Source organism: Myotis nattereri, assembly GCF_964212035.1.
Source record: "Myotis nattereri genome assembly, chromosome: 14".
Taxonomy (NCBI): domain Eukaryota; kingdom Metazoa; phylum Chordata; class Mammalia; order Chiroptera; family Vespertilionidae; genus Myotis; species Myotis nattereri.
The window spans coordinates 55,170,530-55,193,632 of NC_138089.1; the positions used below are offsets into that span (position 1 = coordinate 55,170,530).

Below are 23,103 nucleotides of genomic sequence, written 5' to 3' on the forward strand. Positions count from 1 at the left end.
AACACTGGCATCAATTCCAGTGTCTGCCCCAGACCAGCTGTGAGATGGTGGGTATATTACTTATCCCTCTGAGCCATGGTTTCCTCATCTATACAACCAAGGAACGGTTTCCCATGTCACTGGATTACGAATGAGTTCATGAATGAAACACACTTAGCATAATGATGTGACAGCACATAATAATGCCATTTTCTAAGAGTAGGGACTGTGTCTTCTTTATCCCGGGGACAGGGATGGACCAGGTTCTTGCTGGCACTGAGTGGGCTCTTGCTCTCTATTTGCCTTAAGACACTGTTGGAAGGAAATCTGAGCTCCTTCCTACCTTCCGATGTTATAGTCGAGGAAACTGATGCCCAGAGAGAGGACGGAGTTTCTCAATAGGAAAGATGGACTTGAGCCGGGAGTTGCTGGGGATTCCTCCTAAAACTCAGAGCTGTGGTTTTGGATTCGTGATGCCATGGAAAAACGAAGCGGGACTTTCAAAGTGCACACCAAGTGTTACCTCCCACGGAAGCCTCCCCTGACCATCCCACCCCAGATGGCCTGGGCCAGGCGTCCCCAAGTGCCACGGGCTTCCATTTATCCCGAGGGGTACTCTGACGTGGCTGACATGCTCCTGAGCCACCAACTAGAACTTTAAACTTACAAAGAATAGCCTGTGCTTTATTTTCTCACTATAGCAGTAGATGTAGAAGTTGAATGAATACATGAGCATATATCAAAGCAGATTTGTTCTTTTTTTTAATGTTTTTATTTATTAGAGAGAGGGGGGGGGGGTGAGATGGAGAGAAACAACAATTGGCTGCCTCCTGCACACCCCCTGGGGATCAAACCTGCAACCTAGACATGTGCCCTGACTGGGGATTGAACTGGCGACCTCTCGGTGCATGGGCTGATGCTCAATCAACTGAGCCACACCGGCCAGAGCAAAGCAGATTTATTCTTTATCGATTTATAACACATTTAACAAAGGGTCTCCCCACCTGTGCTTTCTTCCTACTGATTCTGTCTTTCTGCCACATGAAGATTTCTGATATCGAGAGCCGGATCTCAGCCCTGACCATTGCCGGACTCAACATAGCGCCGTGTGTGCACCTCACCAGGAAGCGGGAGCAGAAGCAAAGGCACCAGGTGCGTTTGTCCAGCGCTCGTTCTGTGGAAAATGTGTAAGGTAACGTTTCCGGGCTTTGAGAGGGTGTGTTGACTGCTATGTTCTGTTTGTAGGTGCAAACAATAGACACATCAAGACAGCAGAGGAGGAAACTGCCTGCCCCACCAGTGAGAGGTGAGCTAAATGAAAACCACAAAGCAACCAAAGGATTAAGCGTGACTCTCTCACTTTGAGTGACTCAGAAATCTGGGTGTGAGGAGCGGATCCAGTGGCAGGTTCTCACCTAGAGTTGCTCTTGTGGAGGGTCTTTCTCAACTTGGGTCCCCCAAGAAGCAGACCCTGGGACAAGGATATGAGTGCAAATAGCTTATCTGGGAGGTGACTGCAATAAGCACTAGTAGGGGGAGAGAGAAATGACTCAGAGAAGAAAGCCCACACAAGGTACTAAATACTGCTGGGAACTTCTGGGAGATGGTGCCGACTGCACCTCAGAGTTTCTTGCCCAAAGGGTATGAAGACGAGGTATTTCAACTCCCACCTATCACTGGCTGAAGGTTACTCCTGCAGGGCATTAGCTTCCTGGTACTTCTGACCTGCCTCGTGCATGGGCAACAGAGAGTGGCAGCGCTTGCATAGGATGTGTTAGAAGGCACTGGAATATGACTGTCAGGGAGACGTGGGCAGGGCACCCAACGCATCTAACCTGGAAGGGAATCTAGCGATGCCAGGTGTATCACTCTTATCCTGGACATTTTCAACAAGTTCTATGGATTCAGGAGCCACATGATGACGATGATGATGCCAAAGCAGAAGTCCTAGATCTACAAAGTAGAACAGTAGGAAGTCAGCAGATACATGTTGAAGTCTTGGTTCCACCATTCGTTGTTAGACAGTTATTGAATGCCTACTTTATGGTCCACCAAAACTTCTACAATTAAAATTTATTATAGATCCATGACACCTTGTTTGAAAGCCTTAGGTCAATATGTGTTTCAGAATTTCTTGGACATTAGGGGAGAGGGGTTTGGAAGGCAGGATGGAGAAGGTAAAGGGATTAAGCAATTCACATTAGTAGGTACAGAGTGGTCACAGAGATGTGGACCACAGCCTGGGAATGTAGTCAATAATATCGTGATAACGATGTGTGGGGCCAGGTGGGTACTTGCAGCATCGGGGGAACCTCTGTAAAGTACATGAATTCCTGACTACCATGCTGTACATCTGAAACTAATACAGAATGATATTGAGTGTAAACTGTAATTGGAAAAAAAAAGGTAATATGATATATATGCTGTACAATTTATAACAGCCTTCCCACCCCCACACCCCCAGCCATGGTGTCGGGAAGCATCTGATAAACACATCAATATCCTGGCAAGAAGGCGTGAGAATGTTCACACTCAATGGGGTGGACAAGGACTTTAAAGGGCCGCATGGCCATTCAAGTTACATTTTGCCATCAGACAATTTTGGCTCCAAAGTTATAAATACATGCACTTTTTAGAGCATTTTGTATTTCCAAATGGCAAATAAGAATTTATGAACTATATTAGATGATCCCTAAGCTACCTTTTCCCAGAAAGCTACTAATGACACCCTATTTGGTTCACTGTGAAAAATGAACACAAAATAAAGCCACAGTCAGACCCGCGGACCAGAATGAGATTCCAGGTCCAGAACACAAGCCCGGGCAATCTGGACACCTGGTCTTTCTTCCTTAACAGCCGGTCCAGCGCTGGGTGACATTCCCATTTGTTTCCTTTCAGCAGAAAAAATGGCGGTATCTTCAGTGACCAACACAAAAACATTCAACCGCAACTTCATTCTCCAAGGCTCCTCGCCAGACAGGAGAAGCACCGCCAAGGACTTGATGGTAAATGTCGTCTCCGTCCTGACGCCCACCTCTTTCACTGGAGGTGGTACCTCCATTCTGTAGCCCTTCTGTCTGTGGCTTCCCTGGTTGAGCCCCAAGACCCGTCCTTTCTGCATGGTCTCCTGGCCTGTCGGTGGGGGTGATGGGGAGCTAAGAGAGGCGACGAACACCCTACCGGGCATCGCCAGCCTCTTTGATAGATGGACACAGCCCCTCAACTGCATAACCACCTCCTTGTAGGAACCAGTTTTGATATAAGAGAAATGAAAATGTGGACACATGAATGTAAGGTCGGGTTGAGGTGCAGTGCAGGTGTTTTCATGCTGTTTTTGAACCATACTCACTCTTCCTTAAATTTCCCATTAGCCACTTGTGGTCCTGAAAAAAGGCAGCAACTGCCCCTAAATGAGGCAAAGAAAAGGACAGAAGATAATTTGCACAAACCCTGGAGGTCATATAGAGGTTGGGGAATCGTAGATTATTTGCCTAAACACCCACATATGCTTCAGAATTTTGGCAAATGCTCGATGCTACTTATAAGGGATGTGACGACCCAGCTAAACTGCCTCAGTGGTACCATTATGCTACAGGCAGACAGTGTCTGGAGTGACAAGACCAAAGCAAGGACAAGTATAACCTTTGGCCTTTTATGCATCACCAGTCACGCCCTTTCCCGTCCTCTTCCTCCTCATCTCCTGTCTCCGGAGTGCACTGGTAACGGCACGATGCTGGCCGTGCCATTTAGAATTACAGCCACTGCACCTATGAAGCACCACGTGGCCAGTGCAGGCCATTGCCTTTCCTTCGGGGGCCAGCCATTACCCTTGACCTTTCAAAGTCCAATTACCTTGCCCCTGGCCATTTCTTCGAAGAGCTAAAAGATTCATTATTACACTAAAAGGGCAGACCACTAGGGCTGGGGAAGGAATCTGTTCTAAATCAGGTGGTTAAAAATAAATTACATTTCGTGGAGCTAGAACATAGAGCGGTGGTTGCCAGGGGCTGCGGGGACGGGGAATAGGAAGCAATTGCTCAGTAGGTGAGAGGTTTTACTTTACAGCGAGGGGAAGCTTTTGAACCCACGCAGAGGTGGTGGCGGCACACACTGTGAACATACAAAACACCACTGATTTCCCAAAGGGTTCATTCCCAAAGGGTTAATTTTATGTGAATTTCACCTTAATAAATTATTTATTTATTTGTTTGTTTAAAATATATTTTATTGATTTTTTTACAGAGAGGAAGGGAGAGAGATAAAGGGTTAGAAACATCAATGAGAGAGAAACACCAATCAGCTGCCTCCCGCACATCTCCTACTGGGGATGTGCCCGCAACCAAGGTACATGCCCTTGACCGGAATCGAACCTGGGACCCTTGAGTCTGCAGGCTGACGCTCTATCCACTGAGCCAAACCAGTCAAGGCAATAAATTATTTTTAAAAAATAAATTACCTTTAAATAACAGAGAGGTTAAAAATGAAAACATGGACAATATTTACTAAAGAAATGCAAACAAAAGTGGAAATACTACTTTCAAGCAAAGTAGAATTTAAGACAAGAAGCATTTGCAGAGAAAAAACAAAGAGGGAAGGTGTTTTAATTTTGGTGAAATAAAGTCAACTCATGAGCCTTCCTTGCTTTGGCAAACAATAGAGCAAAACAGTTTATTATGCCATGGTTGGTAACTTTAAAATTCCCGTAATTAAGATATTTATTTAACTGTGTACTTTATAGAAGGTTCACTTTCTTTCCAACCATCGATGGGCCATTTATAAAAACTGATTTTATACCAGCTACAAAGAAAATCTCAATAAATTCCAAAAAGTAGACAGTATAAAACTATCTTCTGTGACACCAATGACAAAAATAACCTAGAACAGTACACTGTTGAATAGAACTTTCTAAAATAATGGAAAGGCCACATGTGGTAGCCACATGTGGCTATGAGCACTTCAAATATGGTCACTGCCTTGGAAGGACTGATCTTTACATTTTCATTTAATTTTAACCTAAATGTAAACAGCCACAAGTAGCTAGTGGCTACCATATTGGACAGGGCAAATCTAGAAAATTAGAACAAAAGTAAAAGTAAACAAAAACCCTATTCTGATTTATACAGCATACACAACTATACATTTATACAAACATGCACATGTGCACACTCTGACACACACATTTCCAAGGAACTATGAACTAAAGAGAAAAGAAAATCCACAGAGCACTTAGAACATGAAAACATTACATATATGAAACAAATGGGGTCTGTATAAAACTATACTAGTCATATTTATAATATCAAATGTTTTTTGTTATTAAAGAAGCAAAACTAGTGAAATAGACATTGAATTCTAGACATCAAAGATAAATGCGATAAGTGCAAAAACCAATTAATTAAAACCAGAGAACTATAGAAATTTATGATAATTGAAGAGTTTGTGCTTTAGAAAAATATAAAATAGAATTTCTTTGTAAACCAAATCAAGAAAAAAATAAAATAAAAACATAAAACTATAAAAGAGATGTAAATTTTTAAATTTAAATATATAAATGTGATATAAATCAGTGCTAATAAATTTTAAAGTCATAATTCTAATAAAATCAGAATATTTGTGAAAAATAATTAAAGAAATAAAATTTTTAAATTGATTAAACCTTCAGAAAAAGATTCTCTGGCTAAGTGATTTAGCTGATAAATTTTGAAGGAACAGTTAATTCCCGTGCAATATAAAATGTTTCAGAGCAAAAAAAATTAGAAACTAAAAGATATGTTGTGAAGCTACTATAACCTCAAGTACCAAAGCCTAACATGGCTGGTGAGTGTGTACACATGCTCCATGTTCACACACACACACACACACACACACACACATTCACACAGACATATACACAGAGATATACACAAACCACACATTAATTGTATTTCTTCAGAGAAATGATGCATACTAAGTAAAATATGAACAAATTAGACACAGAAGAACATTAAATAATAAATTACCAGATAAATTTTACAGGAGTGCAAGGATACCTTTAATATTGAGATACTGATAAGTCACATAAATAATTCAATAAGAAAAGTCATTTCTCCTATTAATTTATAGTTTAATCCAGTTCTTATAAAAATCTCAGTGGGACTTTTTTAAGGTTTATGTAGGAATAAATCAGAAAAAATAGACAAAAGCATTTTGCAAAATTAAAGTGATTTTCCTGCCAGATTTTCAAACAAATTAAAAGCTGTAAAGCAGCGATTTTCAACCTTTTTCATCTCTGGGCACACATAAACTAATTACTCAAATTCTGCGGCACACCAAAATTACATATTTTTTGCCAATCAGACCAAAAAATAGGTATAATTTTGATTAAGTCACACTGGATGGCTATTGTTGTGTTGGCTGTTATCATTTTTTTTATTTGACAATCTAAGGGAAGGGCGGTCAGTGCCCCTGACTAAATATCCAGGGATTGCATGTTTTAAAAATCCTTGCTGCATAATGGTAGAAAATTGCTTCTATAAAGGAATTAGTGATGAATGGAATAGATGAGAAAGCTCAGATACAGTGCAGGCACATAGAAAATGTGTTATGTGAATTTTTTAAAGCATTAGGAACTAGGAGGGAAAGTATAGATTTTCTTTTTTTAATGTGCTTGGGAGATTGGCCAAGGGGGTGGTAGTGGGAAGGGCACCAACTTGCCTCAGTAGTCCACATACCCAAATAAATTTCAGGTGGATTACAATGCACATGGTAACCATGCATCACTTTTTAAGTATTGTGAACAATGTAACCGGTCAATGAGCATGAATACCTATTGAGAGATAAAAAAGCAGCAGCCGTTTTCCAGGCCTCTCCTCCCTTCTGCCACGTGGCTGACCGTGTGCTCACTGTCTCGCCTCAGGAGCCCACTCTGGAATCCGCTGTGATGTATTAGCGCCACGGAGCTCCACTGCCAGTGACCCACTGCCTCCGGCGTACACGACAGTGCCTTGACCCAACAGCCATTGAATACTGTATGGATCTCCACCTGCGGAGAGGGCCTGGGGAGCCACGGTGCACAGGGCTGTCCTGATACCTCACCCAGAGAGCGGTCCCAGACATCGGCACGGCGGTCTTGCCCGCTCTCTGCCTTAGGCTCCCAGGAGAAGCCAGGACAGAAAACCGACATGCTGGCTTCCAACAGTAGAGTTCCACGTCCAAAAATGCATCATGTCCCTGTCTGCTTTGCTACTGTATGTTGTCTTTGTGATCTTTTTTTTTTTTTTAATCCTTTTGCTTCAACTAAAATGACATAACAATTTGTCCAAAGAAAAATGGTGGGGTGGGGGTGGGGGTGGGGGTGGAGGGAAGGGAGATGGGTATTTTCATTTAATTCATCATCAGTTCTTACTGATCTCTCACAAGCATCTTATCTTGCCAATGCTAAGGGAAAAGATGAAAATGCCCCTGTGTGAGCACGAGGGACTGTCACAGTTGGAGAGTGCTCGCCCATCAGGGATGCAGGTCTCCCTTTAGCCACTTCCTTCCTGCTAGGCCCCCAGCCCACCGCACCACCCGTCATTCTCATTGCTTTGCGATCACCAGCCACAGAATAGAAAGCTCTGCCTCACCCATGCCACGCCCAGGCCCATTTGAAACTATGGCTCATTGAGAATTTAGGTTCTTCCTTGGACTTCCTGAGACTTTCCCCACTCTGGAGTGGAGAGGGGCTTGAGAAAGCCCATCACTGGCTTAACTTTAGGGCACTGTCCAGAACCAACGTGACGTGGGTTAGCGATGACCGCCGCTAAATGAGGTGTCGCTCAATGCACTGTCGCAGGCTAGAGCCACATGAGAAAATGTTGTCCTCCAAAATTTACTTCCCAATAAATATTCAGCCAAAGTAGTAAAATGACCATAAAGACAAAAATAGTTAAGGAATAGCCAGAAAACTTTCAGGACAAACTGAATTTAATGGACACAGAGTTGATACTCTGTTTCAGGTCTCAAATGCATGACTATGTAGACTGTGTTTATAAAAGCAAATGGAACTGGAATTTCACTCAATCGATCATTCTGCTGATATATTCTGAATCTAAGGAAGAAGGCAAAGATGGGAGGCAAGGGAATAGTATGACTGATGTTTATTATCCTTCTCATTTTAATCCTTAGAGCAGCCCTATTCAAAAGGTACCGCCATTTTTTTTATATGTGGAGACTGAGGGCCATAGACATTAATTTGCGAAGTCACACCTGGAAGCTTAGTTAGAATGCCTCACGCCGAAGAGCCTCCCTCCATCCCTGTTGTTTCCAACGGCTACGCTCTTTTGCTGGTAGGCACAATCCCAGACCTGACTTGCTGCTGAAATGTGTGTTGTGGTGCATTCCTGCTGGGGGTCTATCTATCTTCCAATAATTATTCTTGCTGATGCTGTGTATGTCTCCGCCAACAGAAATAATGCCTTGGAAATAAAGTCAGTCTTTGGTCTTTTGCTCTGTTGGTATGGTTCAAAGCAGACAAATTCAAATTTGAAAAACACAACAGAAAAGATCTGGTTCCAAATAGAACGTTTTCTTTAGGAGGCATGAAAAGCAGCTACTGTTGTGTCACAGTGTTAAAATATTCAGTTTTCCTTGACGAAAATGTGTACTGTGTGAGCCTTGCAAAAAAAAAAAAAAAGAAGAAGAAGAAGAAGCCTGCTCTATGGCATTTGAATTTTTATAAAGGTTTCCTTGTGCCAAAAAAAAGTGCAAAGATTTAATTTACTATTAAAAACCATAAGTATATGTTATAGTTCCGGAAGAATTATTTTGTCATCAAGTGATTTTGATCTTCAGTGTCAATATTTATATTTAGATTAATTTTTATAAATGAGAATATTTTAATGGTTTGAGAAAATGAGGATGACAGGACCATTTCTGTGATGGCCTCTGAGAGTTATGCTTGCCTTCATGTTATATGCACATTGCTGAGAATTACTGTCAGGAGAAATGATAAACAAGTAAAAGTCATTTATGAAAACAATGTTGGTAGGAATGTGATCTTTGTGTGTTTGTTTTTCGGTTAGGAAAGGCTGGGAGAAGAGAGGGGCTAGGGAAAGAAGTCAATGGTTAGTCACCAGAGGGGCGAACATTCAAAGTCACGGTTGCCTAATACCCCAGTCCTCCCAGTCACCTCTCCATGCTTGTTCTCCTGAGAACAGAATTCCCAGCAGTCACCTCTACTGAGTGACACCCAGGTAAGACCAGCAATTCTCCAAGCAGGGGATCGGAGCGAGAAGACAGGAGTGGTAGTGTGATTGGGCCTCTTAGGGGACATTTTTGATCGCCATATCATGGAGTGGTCATACAGTGGCTAGTGGCCAGGGAGGCTCCTGAACATCCTACAATGCACAGGACAGTCCCCCACAACAACGATCATCCAACTCAAAACGTCAGGAGTGCTAAGGCTGGGAACTTGGGTTAGACGCTGGTGGTAAGCCTGGGCGTCCGTGGAGAAGCCCCTGCCAGTCTCTGCAGGGACTCTAGCTGAGCGGGAAGCAGGTCAGGAACCCCCCTGGAGTCCTGCACAGGCTCAGGGCAGCTGTTGCTCCTCTGTGTCTGGCCCGTCCAGAACACAAGCCAGACACTGTCCCCCGCCATCCCCACGTAGAATAGGAACCCTCCACTAACCTGAAATGAACGTGTGAATGAAAACACTATAAAAGCCAAGAGCCTTCTCCGCCTGGTGGGTTAAAGCAGTCCATAGAGCCCTGACCGATTTGGCTCAGTGGATAGAGCATCGGCCTGTGGACTGAAGGGTCCACAGTCAAGGGCATGTACCTTGGTTAAGGGCACATCCCCAGTAGGGAGTATGCAAGAAGCAGCTAAATCAATGTTTCTCTCTCATCGATGTTTCTAACTATCCCTCTCCTTCTCCCTTCCTCTCTATAAAAAATCAATAAAATATATTTAAAAAATAATAAAGCAGCCCATAGAATCCCCTGTAAAAACACAGATTCATGAAGAAATCCAATCAACCCCTGTCCTCAATCTTTCTCTGCACTGCCATTAGCGTTCCTGGCACAATGTTTGCTAAACACTCCCAACAAACAGGCTCACGTTTTAAGTTGTCGGGGCATTTCAGATGGGTGCAGTGGGGAAGACAGTATCAGTAGACCCATCTGAAATCCTCTCCAGGCAGCATTTCCTGGCCAGAATTCCTGATTTCGCCATCTTCCCACTCCACATCCCCATCCCCATAAGACAGCAAGACAGTAAAGAGGGACTAGTTGCCCTCAAGTTACCTGAGCATTCAGCCTCTCTAACCCAGAAGCCCCAAAAGCATGCACGGAGCAATCCATCTGTATGGACCACCCGAGTATTCTGGAGAATCCATTTGAGCCAACAATTTGAGTATCAAGAGTGACCGGAGCTATGCTAAAAAACATACAGCTCTGCTTGCATCTGGGTAAAAAGGAACAGTGTAAAGATGATGTTTTCCCCTAAGAAATAAGTGCTTGATTTTCCATGACACACACACACAAAATGTGACCCAATATTCAAAGCATTGAAGCTGCTAGAAAAAAAAAAAACAAAAAACAAAAAAAACTAGGCCCCACTCTTAGACTTTCTACTTACCAGCTCTGCGGCCAATCACCTCATGTGTACAGTGGGGTCACAGATCCCTTCCTCACGGTGGTGTGAAAGGTTGAATGAAATAGCACATGAGAAACCCCCCAGCGGAATGTTTGGTAACGATCGATACTCAACGCTTGTGTCCTCCTTTTCTCTTAGGATAAGAAAATCACTTAAGTATCAGCACCAGGACTTATGATGCAAATTGCTGTGCCTCAATTTTTCTATTTTTAGTAGACAAGATTATTGTTCTTCCAATATTCACTCCCTCTAACCCCCTAATTCTGGGAGGAGTGCACCACCCCGCACCACTAAAGTTGGGCTTGACCATGCCACTTGCCTTTATGGTTGGCAGAGCATACCTCTTAGTCTGTTCAGGCTGCTGTAACAAAATACCAGAGACTGGGAAGTTTATGAACAACAGAAATTTATTTCTCCCAGTTCTTAAGTCCAAGATTAGGGTGCTAGTTGGAATCCAGTAAAACTTGTCACAGACTTCGGACCTACCCTGTTTCCTCGCACGGTGGAAGAGCTCAAGGGATCTCTCTGGGGCCTCTTTTAATAGGACACTTACCCCAAGCATGAGGGAGGAGCCCTCACGACCTAGCACCTCCCAAAGGCCTCACCTTAGGGATTAGATTTCAACATATGAATTACAGAGGGACACAAACCTTCAGACCATAGTATGCTCCAACCCTTGGTTTGGACTTGGCCATGTGACTTGCTTTAGCTAATGAGATGTTAGAAGAAGAGGGACATAAGGGGCTTGAAATATGTTGATGGAGTTGTGTTTGTCCACTTACATGTTGCCCTTCACCATGAGAACATGCCATGGGGAGCCCACGGGTCCAAGGAACAGACCCAGGCTCAAGATGCAGCTTGCAGCCACACTCAGGGAGCCCAGCTGAGATGGCAGAGCCACCTCAGCCAACCTGTACACATGAGCGAGAATAAATCACCGCTTTATGAAACCATCAAAATTTGGGGTGGTTTGTTATGCAGCAATACTACCTGAAAAGTTAGTTTTACCGCCTTAGTTTAGTCCTTGTGTTAGCGATGAAATGAAGATGAGTATCAAAAGTAAACCAATGTGTCAACATCAAGGGTGCATATAAACAAACATTGAGCTACTTACTTTTGATGTTTCATAATTTACATATGAAACTTTGGTTACATTTTGAGGAGGGCATCTATCTATTTCAGTGTGTGCTTGTGTTGATCTTCCACAAAGGTTCCTCTATTCACTGAAATTTTTGATAAAACTTTCAAGTACAGGAGCCATTTGGTATAGTCCTTTAAAAATAACTTCTCGCATGACGGCCGCTCTATTTTCTCCCAGAAGTATTTCCCATACAAAATTTGCATTTGACAGAACAGTTGGTTGCGTGAGCCTTCTGTCTCTGCAACCGAGTTATAATGATGATAAAATGCAGGTAAGTAGAGTTGCATTTTAAAGAGCTTTCTAAGGCCTGGAAGACTTTAATGTCCACTTCAAACATTGGAAACCTCAAAGAAGTTATTCAGATGGATCCAGTTTGTTGGGATCAAGTCCTAAAATATAGAAAAATTTGTTCTGTATCAAAGCTATCACGTTTGATAAAGATGAAAGATTTAAGGCCATGCCTCTCAAACTGTAATGTGCAAATTCTGACTCAGCAGGGCTGGCATGGGGCCCAGGATGTGGCATTTCTGACAAGCTCCCGGCTCATGCCAGTGCTGCTGGCCACACTGTGAGCAGAGAGGTTCAGTGCGGTCCCTCTGAAAGTCCCCTGCAGGACTGAGGCCCGGTTACCCACAGTGCTAACCCACAGTCTGCTCTGGGGAGACCCCCCCGCTGAGCCGTCCCCTGGAGTGCACTCGCGTGTCACATGTCCTCCCACACTGACCTGAAAGCTCCCTGAAGACAGAGTTCCATGTGTCCCACACACAGCCTGGAACTGAGCAGGTGCTTAAAACAAAGGTGGTTCACCTGGAGGGCCATGGTGATCTGGCTCTAGGCCAGCCGTGGGCAAACTACAGCCCGCGGGCCGGATCCGGCCCGTTTGAAATGAATAAAACTAAAAATAAAAAGACCGTACCCTTTTATGTAATGATGTTTACTTTGAATTTATATTAGTTCACACAAACACCCCATCCATGCTTTTGTTCCGGCCCTCCGGTCCAGTTTAAGAACCCATTGTGGCCCTCGAGTCAAAAAGTTTGCCCACCCCTACTCTAGGCTGTGGTTATGTCAAGCCAGTCTAGGAAGGGAGACAAGACACAGAATTAATCATGTTGGCATCACCTTCAGAGAAGGATACATGGTCAGACCTGGGCAGAGTCGTATTGCCCAGAGACAGGCGGAGGTGGCGGTCAAAGATCTGTACTGAAGATCTCAAATCCACATCTCTGGCTTGTCCTGCTGCCTTTCATGTTGTCTCATGTCTCCTTCAAGTGCCTTTTGTTCCTTTATGTTGCTGGGATGATTCACTTGGGGTCTGAAAAATCTCCCTGCTATGAAAGTTACTGTATTCCCTTCGATCTTGAGAATCTATATTATACCTTGAGGCTCTTCACCACGTGGGAGGGAGGGGGAATCAGAATCCCCCCGGGTGCTTTTTAAGAAAGCCCACCAGCCCCATTCCCCTTCCGAACCCCTAAGAGTTCACACTATCTTGCTTCCTAACCAGGACCCTACCCAGGCCCGGGGCAATAGTGAGGCTGCAGGTAGGTGCTCATCAGTAGGCAGACGGAGGCCAAGCAGAAAGGGAAGGGGAAAGGAGAGGGTGAAAAGGCCCCCAGGTTTCTCACCAGGGCTGCTGGGGCGGTGGCAGCTCCATTAGCTGAAACAGTGGCATCAATATGGGAAATAGTAGCTCTTGCTTTTGCTCTGAAGTTGGCTCAAATTTTTGTTTGAACTGATTTTGCAATCTCCACGCGTGTTAATGAGCTACCCTGGACGACACCTACAATGTTCATTCCGAGTAACTAAAAGAGGTCATTCAGGGTCTGGCTGTACATTTCCACCGTTATTTGTAACTCAGCATCCCGGCCGTACAACAGGGTGACTGAGTTATAGCTAACAATTGGTGTTTGCATGACATCCTAGCTCATGCATGAAGACAAACCTCATTCCATCTGTTTTTTCTGCTAATGGCCAGTGATGTTCCCACAGGCTAATTACAGCAATTACATCGAAAATGATGTGTTTACTTTGAAAAGCCAGATTTGCTTTTTGTGACTGGGTTGTTTTAACAAATACACAACTGTTTCTAAGAGGGGGAAGGTCTTCGCTCTTTATCATCTATTTTTTTAAAAAACAACAACACACCACATGGAACCCTTTTCTGAAGTTACCATGAAAAATGCTATTGTGGATATTGCCTGTTATGTCGCGTGGGGTCCTTTATTTTTAATTGTGGAATTTTACTCCAAGAAGCAACGACATGGCCCTCCAAATTCTGTTCTGTTACCGACAGCTCTGCAAATTCTCAGATGTTTTGATTAAGGAGCATTATTATTATTAAAGAGGCCTACTCCTCAAAGGGAATTAAGGTGAGCTGAATTTAAGAGTAGACTTTTTTTAAATTTTATTTAATGTTTTATTACTGTGTTGTACACCTAAACACAGTAATATTGTATGTCAACTGTAATTGAAAACACAATTTAAATTGGTTTTCTTACAGTCTCCTTGTCCTACCCATTTCTCAAAGATGCATTTGGTGAAGAATAACTTCCTGTTTTTTTTTGTTTGTTTGTTTTAGCTTAAGGAGAAATTCTAATGCATTTCCTTTTGCTCATAGCTTATTGCAACCATGTAACCCCGGTAGAAATGAGCTGAGACCCTCCCTGATCTCAGGAATGTTTGAAAACTGTCCCCTCTGTTTCGGCTCTGTCCCCTCATGCCGACACCATGACGCCACTGAGTGCAACTCTGAACAGAACTACCTCCTGCTGCTGTCCACCAACCACTGCTCACCCAGCCCCTGGAGCGCCTACTTCCTTCCCTTGGCTTCCAGGCCACCGCTGTCCCCCGATTTCCCTCCTATTTAAAACACTGCACTGGCACAGTGTGAGTAGACAAGGAGCCGGCAAAAGAATTGGAAATAGTGTGATCAATGACATGGAAAAAGGCCAAGAGTGTGACGTCATCGAAGCCAAGAGAAGAGGGGAGTAGTTCGACACGTGAAGTGCTGCGTGGGGGGTCTAGTAAGATAAGAACAGAGAAGGGCGCTGGATTGGCAAGAGAGAGGTCAAGGAACCCTGACATGAGTGGCCTCGGCATAGCAGGGAGACAGAGGCTTGCTTGGAGGGCTGCGGAGGAATGGGTCCTAGCAAGGAAAGGCTACAAGACCAAGGGGAGCTTTGGTTTTTGTCCTTTTAAGATGGAAGATTCTAGAGAATAGTTGCATCCTGGTGGATTTAATGCCGAGAGGAGAGAGAGAGAGAGAGAGAGAGAGAGAGAGAGAGAGAGAGATGATAAATGCAACTTCCTTGAGAGAGCAGCAGAAGAAAACTGGGATAATTCATCTATTTTAACAACAAGGCAAAGTCAGTGGTACAAATGGAATTTGGTGTCTGGGTGAGGTTTGCCCCACCTGATCACTTCAATGTTCTCATTCAGTGTGAGCAAGGTCATCAGCCGAGGATGAACACAGGGAAGGAGCTGGGATTTGAGAAGAGAAAATGTATGAAATCCCCAGCGAAGAGAGAACAACCCCAGAGGAAGGGCGGTACGGAGCTGACTGCCCGCCTGAGATGTGTGTTCCCGAGTTTAGGACGAGGCTGGCTGAAGAACACAGTCAGCGCACGGAAACTGAGCCCTGACCCGGTACTCGGCACGCACACTGTGCGAGCTTACCCTCCTCCCCGTGAGTGTTTCTCTGTTGTTTGCTTACATGATACACTCCGGTCAAACAAGAAACAGGATCTTGGGTGAGGTTGTTTTACGAACATTATAAATCCATTCAATACAGACCATGCTTACAATAAAGTAGGATTAAACTTAAGTCGTGAAAATGTAGAGCCTGTGGCCTAAGAAACTGACAGAACACGAAGAGGAGGATAGCAATTAAATGGGCTTTTATGAAGATGCGGTGCCATTGATCTGCATCTGGACGTGGCTGTTCCCAGAGGTCTGGGCAGCCCTGTAATGTACGGTCATGCGTGGTTGGCCTGGGATGACGTACAGTGGTGGGCACGGTTATCCTCAACCTATACAATAGCTGGTGGCTCAGTTCAAAGAGTAATAGAATCGATTAAGTAGCTTTTATATTAAAGTGAGCTAAGAAAAGAATTCAGGGAAGTTATTATTACATTGAAAATATCAGCATAAAAATTTGAGACTCGGAAAGGTCAATGGCCTACCCTTGAAATAAGAAGCAACACTCTCCTGTATCACCCCACTTCCAGAAAGTTCTAGGAAATCAAATAACACGCAGCTTTCACCCCCACACTGTGGTCTTCTGCCCTTCCCTCACTGGGAAAAAGGGGGGGAGGGGTATTCTTGGAGCATAGAATCAGGTGATCAAAATCAATTTTTTTTCATCTTATTGAGATGACCATAGAGCTTATGTCCTTTAATGTGTCGATATATTAGGGAAGGGGGGACCATCTCTTCACAATGTGGTAGGTAGAGTATCCTGTCTGTAACTAGAAGTTACACCTCAATAAAATTTTACTATGGCTTCCCAAAGGGAAACAATACATATCCCTTTTCGAAGAGCTTTCTGGAAGTTAGCTGGCTTGTGACTCTTGATTCCTTTCTTTCCCATGCTGTCCAGGGGGCTCACCGCCTCCGTCTGAGAGATGCTAGGTCTCCGCCTCCTCTACTCAAGATCGCCAAGTCTCCATCTCCCTTCTGAGTGTCCCAAGGACTCTCTGACCCCGACTAAAAGGCAACTCCCAGGCGCGGTCTTGCTTATATTTCTGTTGTAAAGGCCTGTTACTTTGCTGTGTTAAGGACCTGGGGTGTGGAGGGTTCCTCAGCTCCTGGCTGGTGAACAATTCTCTGTAGTTAAGGAGGTTTCCGGGGACATGATTTTACTTTTGACCTACGTGAATATAGATAATGAGTTTTGCTCTAACAGAATTCTACGTTCAATGATAAGAAAAGGAATTAAACCCTTCTTATCATATACGTAACGTTTCCAGCATTTCATTTATGTCACACATTGCTAATGTAACAACCAAGCATGATAATTCAAGATTTTCACTGACTTCGAACGGACCTGAACACTACAGAGTGTCTAAAAGGTCTAGAAATACAGTGTACTTATTGTACTTTTTCAGAATAAAAACAGACTGGACCTATTGCTTTCATTTACAGGTATTTGACCTGATAAGTTTTCTGGAGGCTGAAAAAAATATCATTAAGTATATTATTTGAAAATGTAACAAATAAATGTAACTAATAAGCTCTGTGAATCTCACTGAGGCAGAAAAAAGACCCTAGAGCAGTGGTTCTCAACCTTCCTAATGCCGCAACCCTTTAATACAGTTCCTCATGTTGTGGTGACCCCCAATTTCATTGTTACAAATTGAACATAATTAAAGCATAGTGATTAATCACAAAAACAATATGTAATTATATATGTGTTTTCCGATGGTCTTAGGCGACCCCTGTGAAAGGGTCGTTCGACCCCCAAAGGGGTCGCGACCCACAGGTTGAGAACCACTGCCCTAGAGCCTCTTCCCATTTTGTATGTGTGTGTGTGTGGGGGGGGGGATGTGGGGGGAAAGACGGCAAACTTTGGATGAAGGAGGACCCAAGGCCCTCACCAGAAAGCATGTCCTCATGACTAGCAGGTACCAGAAACAGCTGCACAAAACCCACCATTGTCCTCATGTAGGCAAACTGCTGGGATGCTGTGCAATACATCACAGTGTCCCCTTTATGAGGCCCCAGAAAAATATCTCCTGTGGCTCAGGGCCGGGCAAAGTCACTCCTCCTGCACAACTGGTATGTCCTCACCCTGTAGACATAGGGATTTTCTAGCTCATTTCTCTCTGTGTGTCTCTCTCTTAGCCTTTAAGACAGTAAAAGCCAGTTTGGGGGGTCTATCTGTAGCATTGGGAGCTTTTATTTTTCAACTATTCTATTTTTAAAAAAATCTTCCCTGATTCCTTTAGTCCATACTACTGTGCTCTGCTAGTGATCTAAACTTTCTTCGGAAATAAGGCCGAATATCATCACCTTAAACTAGACTGGTACCATTCAGAACTAGAAATATGAGGTTTTAAGTCTTCGAATTCTCCTTGTTTTGGAACTAGCTCTAAAACTTCACACCGTAGTTTGGATATGTGTTAATTCGTTTTAAATCGGGACTAGAGGACCAAAAATGTAGTTGGATTCCTCAGTTAAGAATTTGAATTTTTTAAGGCAACTTATGTAACCTACAAAAGCCCCCATTTCTGCATCTGTTAAAGAGAGTAATAACTACATCATAGAATGGCTCTAGATTAATAATATTGTATATAAACCTTACAACAGGCACGTAGTAAGCACTAGATGGTACCTATCACCAGCTTTAATTACAACAGATTATTAAATCCAGATATTCTACACCTGGGGTCTGCAGATACTTGTCCATGGATAAATTGTCGGGGTCGGGAAAAGGGGGAGAATTCCTAAAACTGGACAGGAAAAAGGATTACACCTCCATTGTCACTAACTTCTAAGCCAAGTGTAGTATTTCCTTCATTAGGAATGCTGGGGACAGCACAGTAGTATTAGAAGGACCTGTCACTTTGCCCCAATAGAGGTCACAGGTATACTCCTGTTTCTGCTGTTGCAGATATCTCAAAATATGTTATCACCTTTTGAAGTTCTAGTAGTCAGACCTACTGCTGGATCTTGTTAATGCAATGATAAAGAAACAACGCTATGTTATCCATGTATTGCTTTTAAGTTCACTATAATTGGTTTCCTTTGTAACCCTAGAATAGATGTTTTATTTCATGCACTGAAAGCATATTCTGAGAAGGGGTGCAGAGGCTTCACAAGACAGTCATGGCATTTTTTAAAAAAGGTTAAGGATCCCTAATTTTCAGTCTATCTCCTGGCTTCCAGAAAGCCAACCACTGAGCCCCGCGGAGGCCGCTGGGGTGAGCCCATTCCCCAAGTCCCGGGCGTGTTTTCTGTGCGCAGCTCGACAGCCTCTGGGACCTGACTCTGCACCAGCGAGCCTCTCGGGGAGCGCCCTTCAGTCCCGATCAGGCACCTGTCGGGTTCACGGCTCTGTGTTCACACCCGCGGGCGGGCTTTCCGGTGTGTTCGCCCGGCCCGTCCTGACCCCGGGAGCTCGCTGGATTCGCCGATTCTCGGGTCACACCCCGGACCTCCTGAAACCCGAACTCTGGGTCTCACTCTGTGTTTTATCCATCCTTCCAGGAGATGCACGCAGGAGTCTGAAAACCACCGCGCGAAGGGACCGGAGGCGGCCCAACCCCGCGGGGAGGGAGGGAGGGCAGCTCCCACCTCGAACCTCGATGGGACTAACGGGGCTCCAGCAACGCGGGGGGAGGAGAGGCTGGAATTTGGATGCGGGAGATGCTGAGGGGCGGCCATCGAGTCCAAAGGAGGTGCCATTATATTACCCCGGCCTCCAGGGTGACCGATGGGGATTACCCCCAGCTCTGATCCCTCGGTGCCGCCGCTGTAGGGTGAGGAGAGCCTGCGAGCGCGCGGAGAGGACGCCCCGACCTGCGGGCTCTCGCGGGTACCGCTGCACCCACCCGGACCGTCCTGGTCCTGCGGCCAGCGCTGGGCGCGAACTCCCTGCTGGGAATTGCGGTTCCGGAAGCCCACCGGCCCCAGGCTTTCCGAGCGCTGCTGCCTCTGGGAAACTACAAGTCCCAGAATTCCTGGCGCGGGCGAGCACGTGGGCGGGGCGGTGGGCTCGGCTAAATAGTCTCCATCGGCCATTTTGTCGGGGAAGCCGCAGCGCCGCCTCTTCTGTCGCGTCCTCGCCTCCGTCGCCGCCGCCTCTTCCTCCGCCTCCTCCCGGCTTCCGCCGCCGCCGCCGCCGCCGCCGCCGCCGCCGCTCCCGCCGTGTCCCAGCCCCGGGGCGAAGCATCTCTTGATTTCCGTTTTTCGCCCCTGCAGCCTCTAGACACGGTGATCCGGGCGGGCCCCGCAGGAATTTTATCCCTTCACCGGCCTCACATTAGTATCGCATGTCCACTATCCAGAACCTCCAATCTTTCGGTAAGACCCGCTGGCCGCCGTCCCCCGCTGGCCCCCGCGCGCCCTCGGCCGCCCCGCCGCCCCTGCCCGGGCCCCCTCCCCGCCCTCCGGGACCCCGAGTGGGGCTTTGTCTCGGCGCCCAGAAAATGGCGACTGGTCCCCCGCGACCCCTCCCCGAGCCGACCGGCCCCCGGCCCCGCTCCGCGGCCCCCGGCGCGGCCCCTGCCATCCCCTGCCATCCCCTGCCATCCCCGCGGCCCGCCGCCGGCCCCTCACCGGCCCCGCCGCTCGCTGGGGCGATGCCGCGCTCGGGGGTCGGCGTCCCGTCGCGGGCGGAGCTGCCGGGGAGCAGGTGTCGGGGGCACTTTGTGAAAGATGGGGAGACCGGCCTCCGCGGGGCCCGGGGCCCCCTTTCCTCCGCTGGGAGAGTCGTTTGTCAGATGACGCCCCTCGATCTCTGCACACACACACACACACACACACACACACACACACACGTGTACATGGGTGCGTTTTTTTGTTGTTCCTTTTTGCACGGCACCTTCACGGTGACATGATTGGGGGACTTGAATGTTTCTGTTGTCAGCAGAATGTCATCGCGGTGACGCACATTTTTTTAAAAAAAAATGTTTTATTGATTTTTTTTTTTTTTTTTTACGGAGAGAAAGGGAGAGGGATAGAGAGTTAGAAACATCCATGGGAGAGAAACATGGATCAGCTGCCTCCTGCACGCCCCCTACTGGGGATGTGCCCGCAACCCAGGTTCATGCCCTTGACCGGGATCGAACCTGGGACCCCTGAGTCCGCAGGCCGACGCTCCATCCTCCGAGCCAAGCCGGCCAAGCACATTATTTATGGCGGCTATAAAATAAGGGCTTAACATTTCTTGTCTCGTTAGCGGGCCGTGCTCAGCGGTGACGCTGCCTCCCTAGAACATCTTTCAGCCCGGATAGCCATGGCCGTGCCCGTGCAAAGCGTTCTCCTTTTGCGGGAGCACCTGGGAGGGTTTTTTTATGCCCCGCCCCCCCACCCCCATTCCCATCCGCGGAAAGAGGGGGGACACTAGCACCTTCTCTGCTGGCTGTCTAGACTGCAGCCTGCCCTAGACCTGGAAAACTAACGACTAAACGGTATTTTCCGCTTTTGACTACTGTTGTCTCCCTTTTGCAGACCCCTTTGCTGATGCAACTAAGGGTGACGACTTACTCCCGGCAGGGACTGAGGATTACATTCATATAAGAATCCAGCAACGGAACGGCAGGAAGACGCTGACCACTGTCCAGGGCATTGCAGATGATTATGACAAAAAGAAACTTGTGAAAGCTTTCAAAAAGGTACAGGTGTTAGGGAGGAGAGGTTAAAGCGGGGTCACGGATGCGCACCTCTGCATTGGATGATGGTTCACAGCGAAGCAGTGCGGGTCCAGGAAGGCCGTGTTCATTCTCCCACTTAACACTCGGGTGTTTATGTCTGGGCTCCCGTCTTAAGATTGGCGTGGCCTTCTAGCAACAGGCGACATAATGTAGTTCTTGATGGTCCAAGTAACATCATTGCCTTTTATTATGTGACCTGCCGGTTCATTTCAAATTACCTTGGGAGTGTTGGGGGTTGGGGGTTAGAGGAGACAGACTTGTTTCATGCACATAGTCAAGGCTACGGAGTAGTTGATTTTAGTCATACGGCGAAAATAAAACCTGTGTTTGACTCAGTTCTGTTGGACATGTATATTCTCCAGAAATTTGCCTGCAATGGTACTGTGATTGAGCACCCCGAGTACGGAGAGGTTATTCAGCTTCAAGGGGACCAGAGGAAAAACATTTGCCAGTTTCTCTTGGAGGTGAGTGGGTGCTTTGTGTACACCCTTGCGATGGCTTTGTCATTGGAATGGCTGGATCGTCCCTGCTTCTACACGGTGTTTTGTGGCATGTCAGGGTACTCATGTGACTGCAACTGTTTGTTGTTAACAGTTGGTGCCACCAAAAAAAATGTGATAAGCTATTAGCAATGCTGCTGCTTAATGGCTGCTCCCTGTTTTCTTAGGGGTGAATTGATATAGTCCTTAGCGGGATTCTGCTAAATTAAGTTTTATTTTGCAGGTTGGCATTGTCAAGGAGGAACAGCTTAAGGTTCATGGATTCTAAAATGAACCTAAATACATGGAGAATTTCTTGAATAATTTTATTCTCTAAATCCAGTTTGGCTGCCTTGTGAAATGATTCTCTGCAGTAAACGGACTTTTCATTTATTTAATCATTCAAACTTCCATTCACATCATCTGCATGATTACAGAAAACATGGGGTATGTAGGCTAGTAACACATAAGAAAATTGCAGTAAGATGGTAAAGAAACCCCGTATTCATCTTAACATGTTTCCAATGGAAAATATTTTGTTTTGAGTGTTTATTTGTTTATTGTTCAGTTTATTACTTTTCACTTGATAAATGTTTTTTGTTGTATTAAACCATGTATGTTGCAGCTTAACAATAAAATCTATGAATTCTTCTGTGAGCAGTTAGGGTCTCAAATCTAAACGAGATGCACATATATTTTGTCTTTCATAATTGGTGTTCTCATTCTGTAAGTATTCTTTCTAATTAGCTTCAGCTTCTGTTAAAACCAAAGTGAGAAGATAACATTTATTATATGTACCTTGTGTTCTTCATTTACTGACTTAAAAATAAGAATAGAAACAAGGAATAAACTCAGCCAGGGGAAAGAATCTGCCAGAATATAGTGTTAAATCTTGAAAAGCTAATGTGAAGTAGCCCTGGGCCGGGTGGCTCAGTTGATTGGAGCATCGTCCCAAAAAGTTGTGGGTTGGGGCTTAGGGCACATACCTAGGTTATGTACGGGAGGCAACCCATTGATGTTTTTCTCTCTCCTTTCTTCTCTCTGTAAAAACATATTCTTGGGTGAGGAATAAGGAAAACAATATGTGAAGTATAATTTAAACGAAGGTATTAGCACATGGAATTCTTTAGATGTTTTTTATGGTTATGTTACTGCACTGCCACCATAAGTATCCCCAAGTGCCAGGTAATATAGTAGGCTTATGACATAAGTAAGTGTAGTCATAGGCACTGCCCTGCAAGTGTGGGTGATAGTGATACCACCTTAGAGCTGGAAGACACTGGGTTCAGGTTAACTTCCCTTGAGTGCCAGAAAGTGCCAGTGTTGGGATGCCAGCCCAGGGCTTCCAGCCCGAAAAGCCGTATTCACTGCATCATGGTTTTGGTGTGTTTCGCCGAAGGAAGTGAAAGCCACGTGCGATAACACATGGGAGCTGGAGTGGTACAGAAATAATATGATTTGCAGTTCTTAATCGTGAGATTTCTGCAGCTTATCTTGAGTTTCAAACTTTTGCTTC

General features: G+C 45.3%; 2 protein-coding genes across 2 annotated transcripts in view; both read left to right on the forward strand.

Annotated features, from left to right (window-relative positions):
• The window catches only part of MYRIP (myosin VIIA and Rab interacting protein), a 161,611-nt gene extending 152,641 nt beyond the window's left edge, over positions 1 to 8,970 (forward strand). The window contains exons 14-17 of the mRNA XM_081106553.1: positions 1,027 to 1,131; positions 1,225 to 1,285; positions 2,878 to 2,984; positions 6,875 to 8,970. Of these exons, the coding sequence (XP_080962679.1) occupies positions 1,027 to 1,131; positions 1,225 to 1,285; positions 2,878 to 2,984; positions 6,875 to 6,907 (306 nt within the window). The 3' untranslated portion in view covers positions 6,908 to 8,970. The remainder of the gene's footprint in view (positions 1 to 1,026; positions 1,132 to 1,224; positions 1,286 to 2,877; positions 2,985 to 6,874) is intronic.
• A 10,466-nt stretch (positions 8,971 to 19,436) lies between these two features.
• EIF1B (eukaryotic translation initiation factor 1B) lies at positions 19,437 to 22,244 on the forward strand. Its single transcript, XM_081105880.1, has 4 exons — positions 19,437 to 19,756; positions 20,906 to 21,069; positions 21,471 to 21,572; positions 21,832 to 22,244. Exons 1-4 carry the CDS (start codon positions 19,726 to 19,728, stop codon positions 21,874 to 21,876), a joined length of 342 nt encoding a protein of 113 aa, XP_080962006.1. The 5' UTR covers positions 19,437 to 19,725; the 3' UTR covers positions 21,877 to 22,244.
• The last annotated feature ends 859 nt before the right edge of the window (positions 22,245 to 23,103 follow it).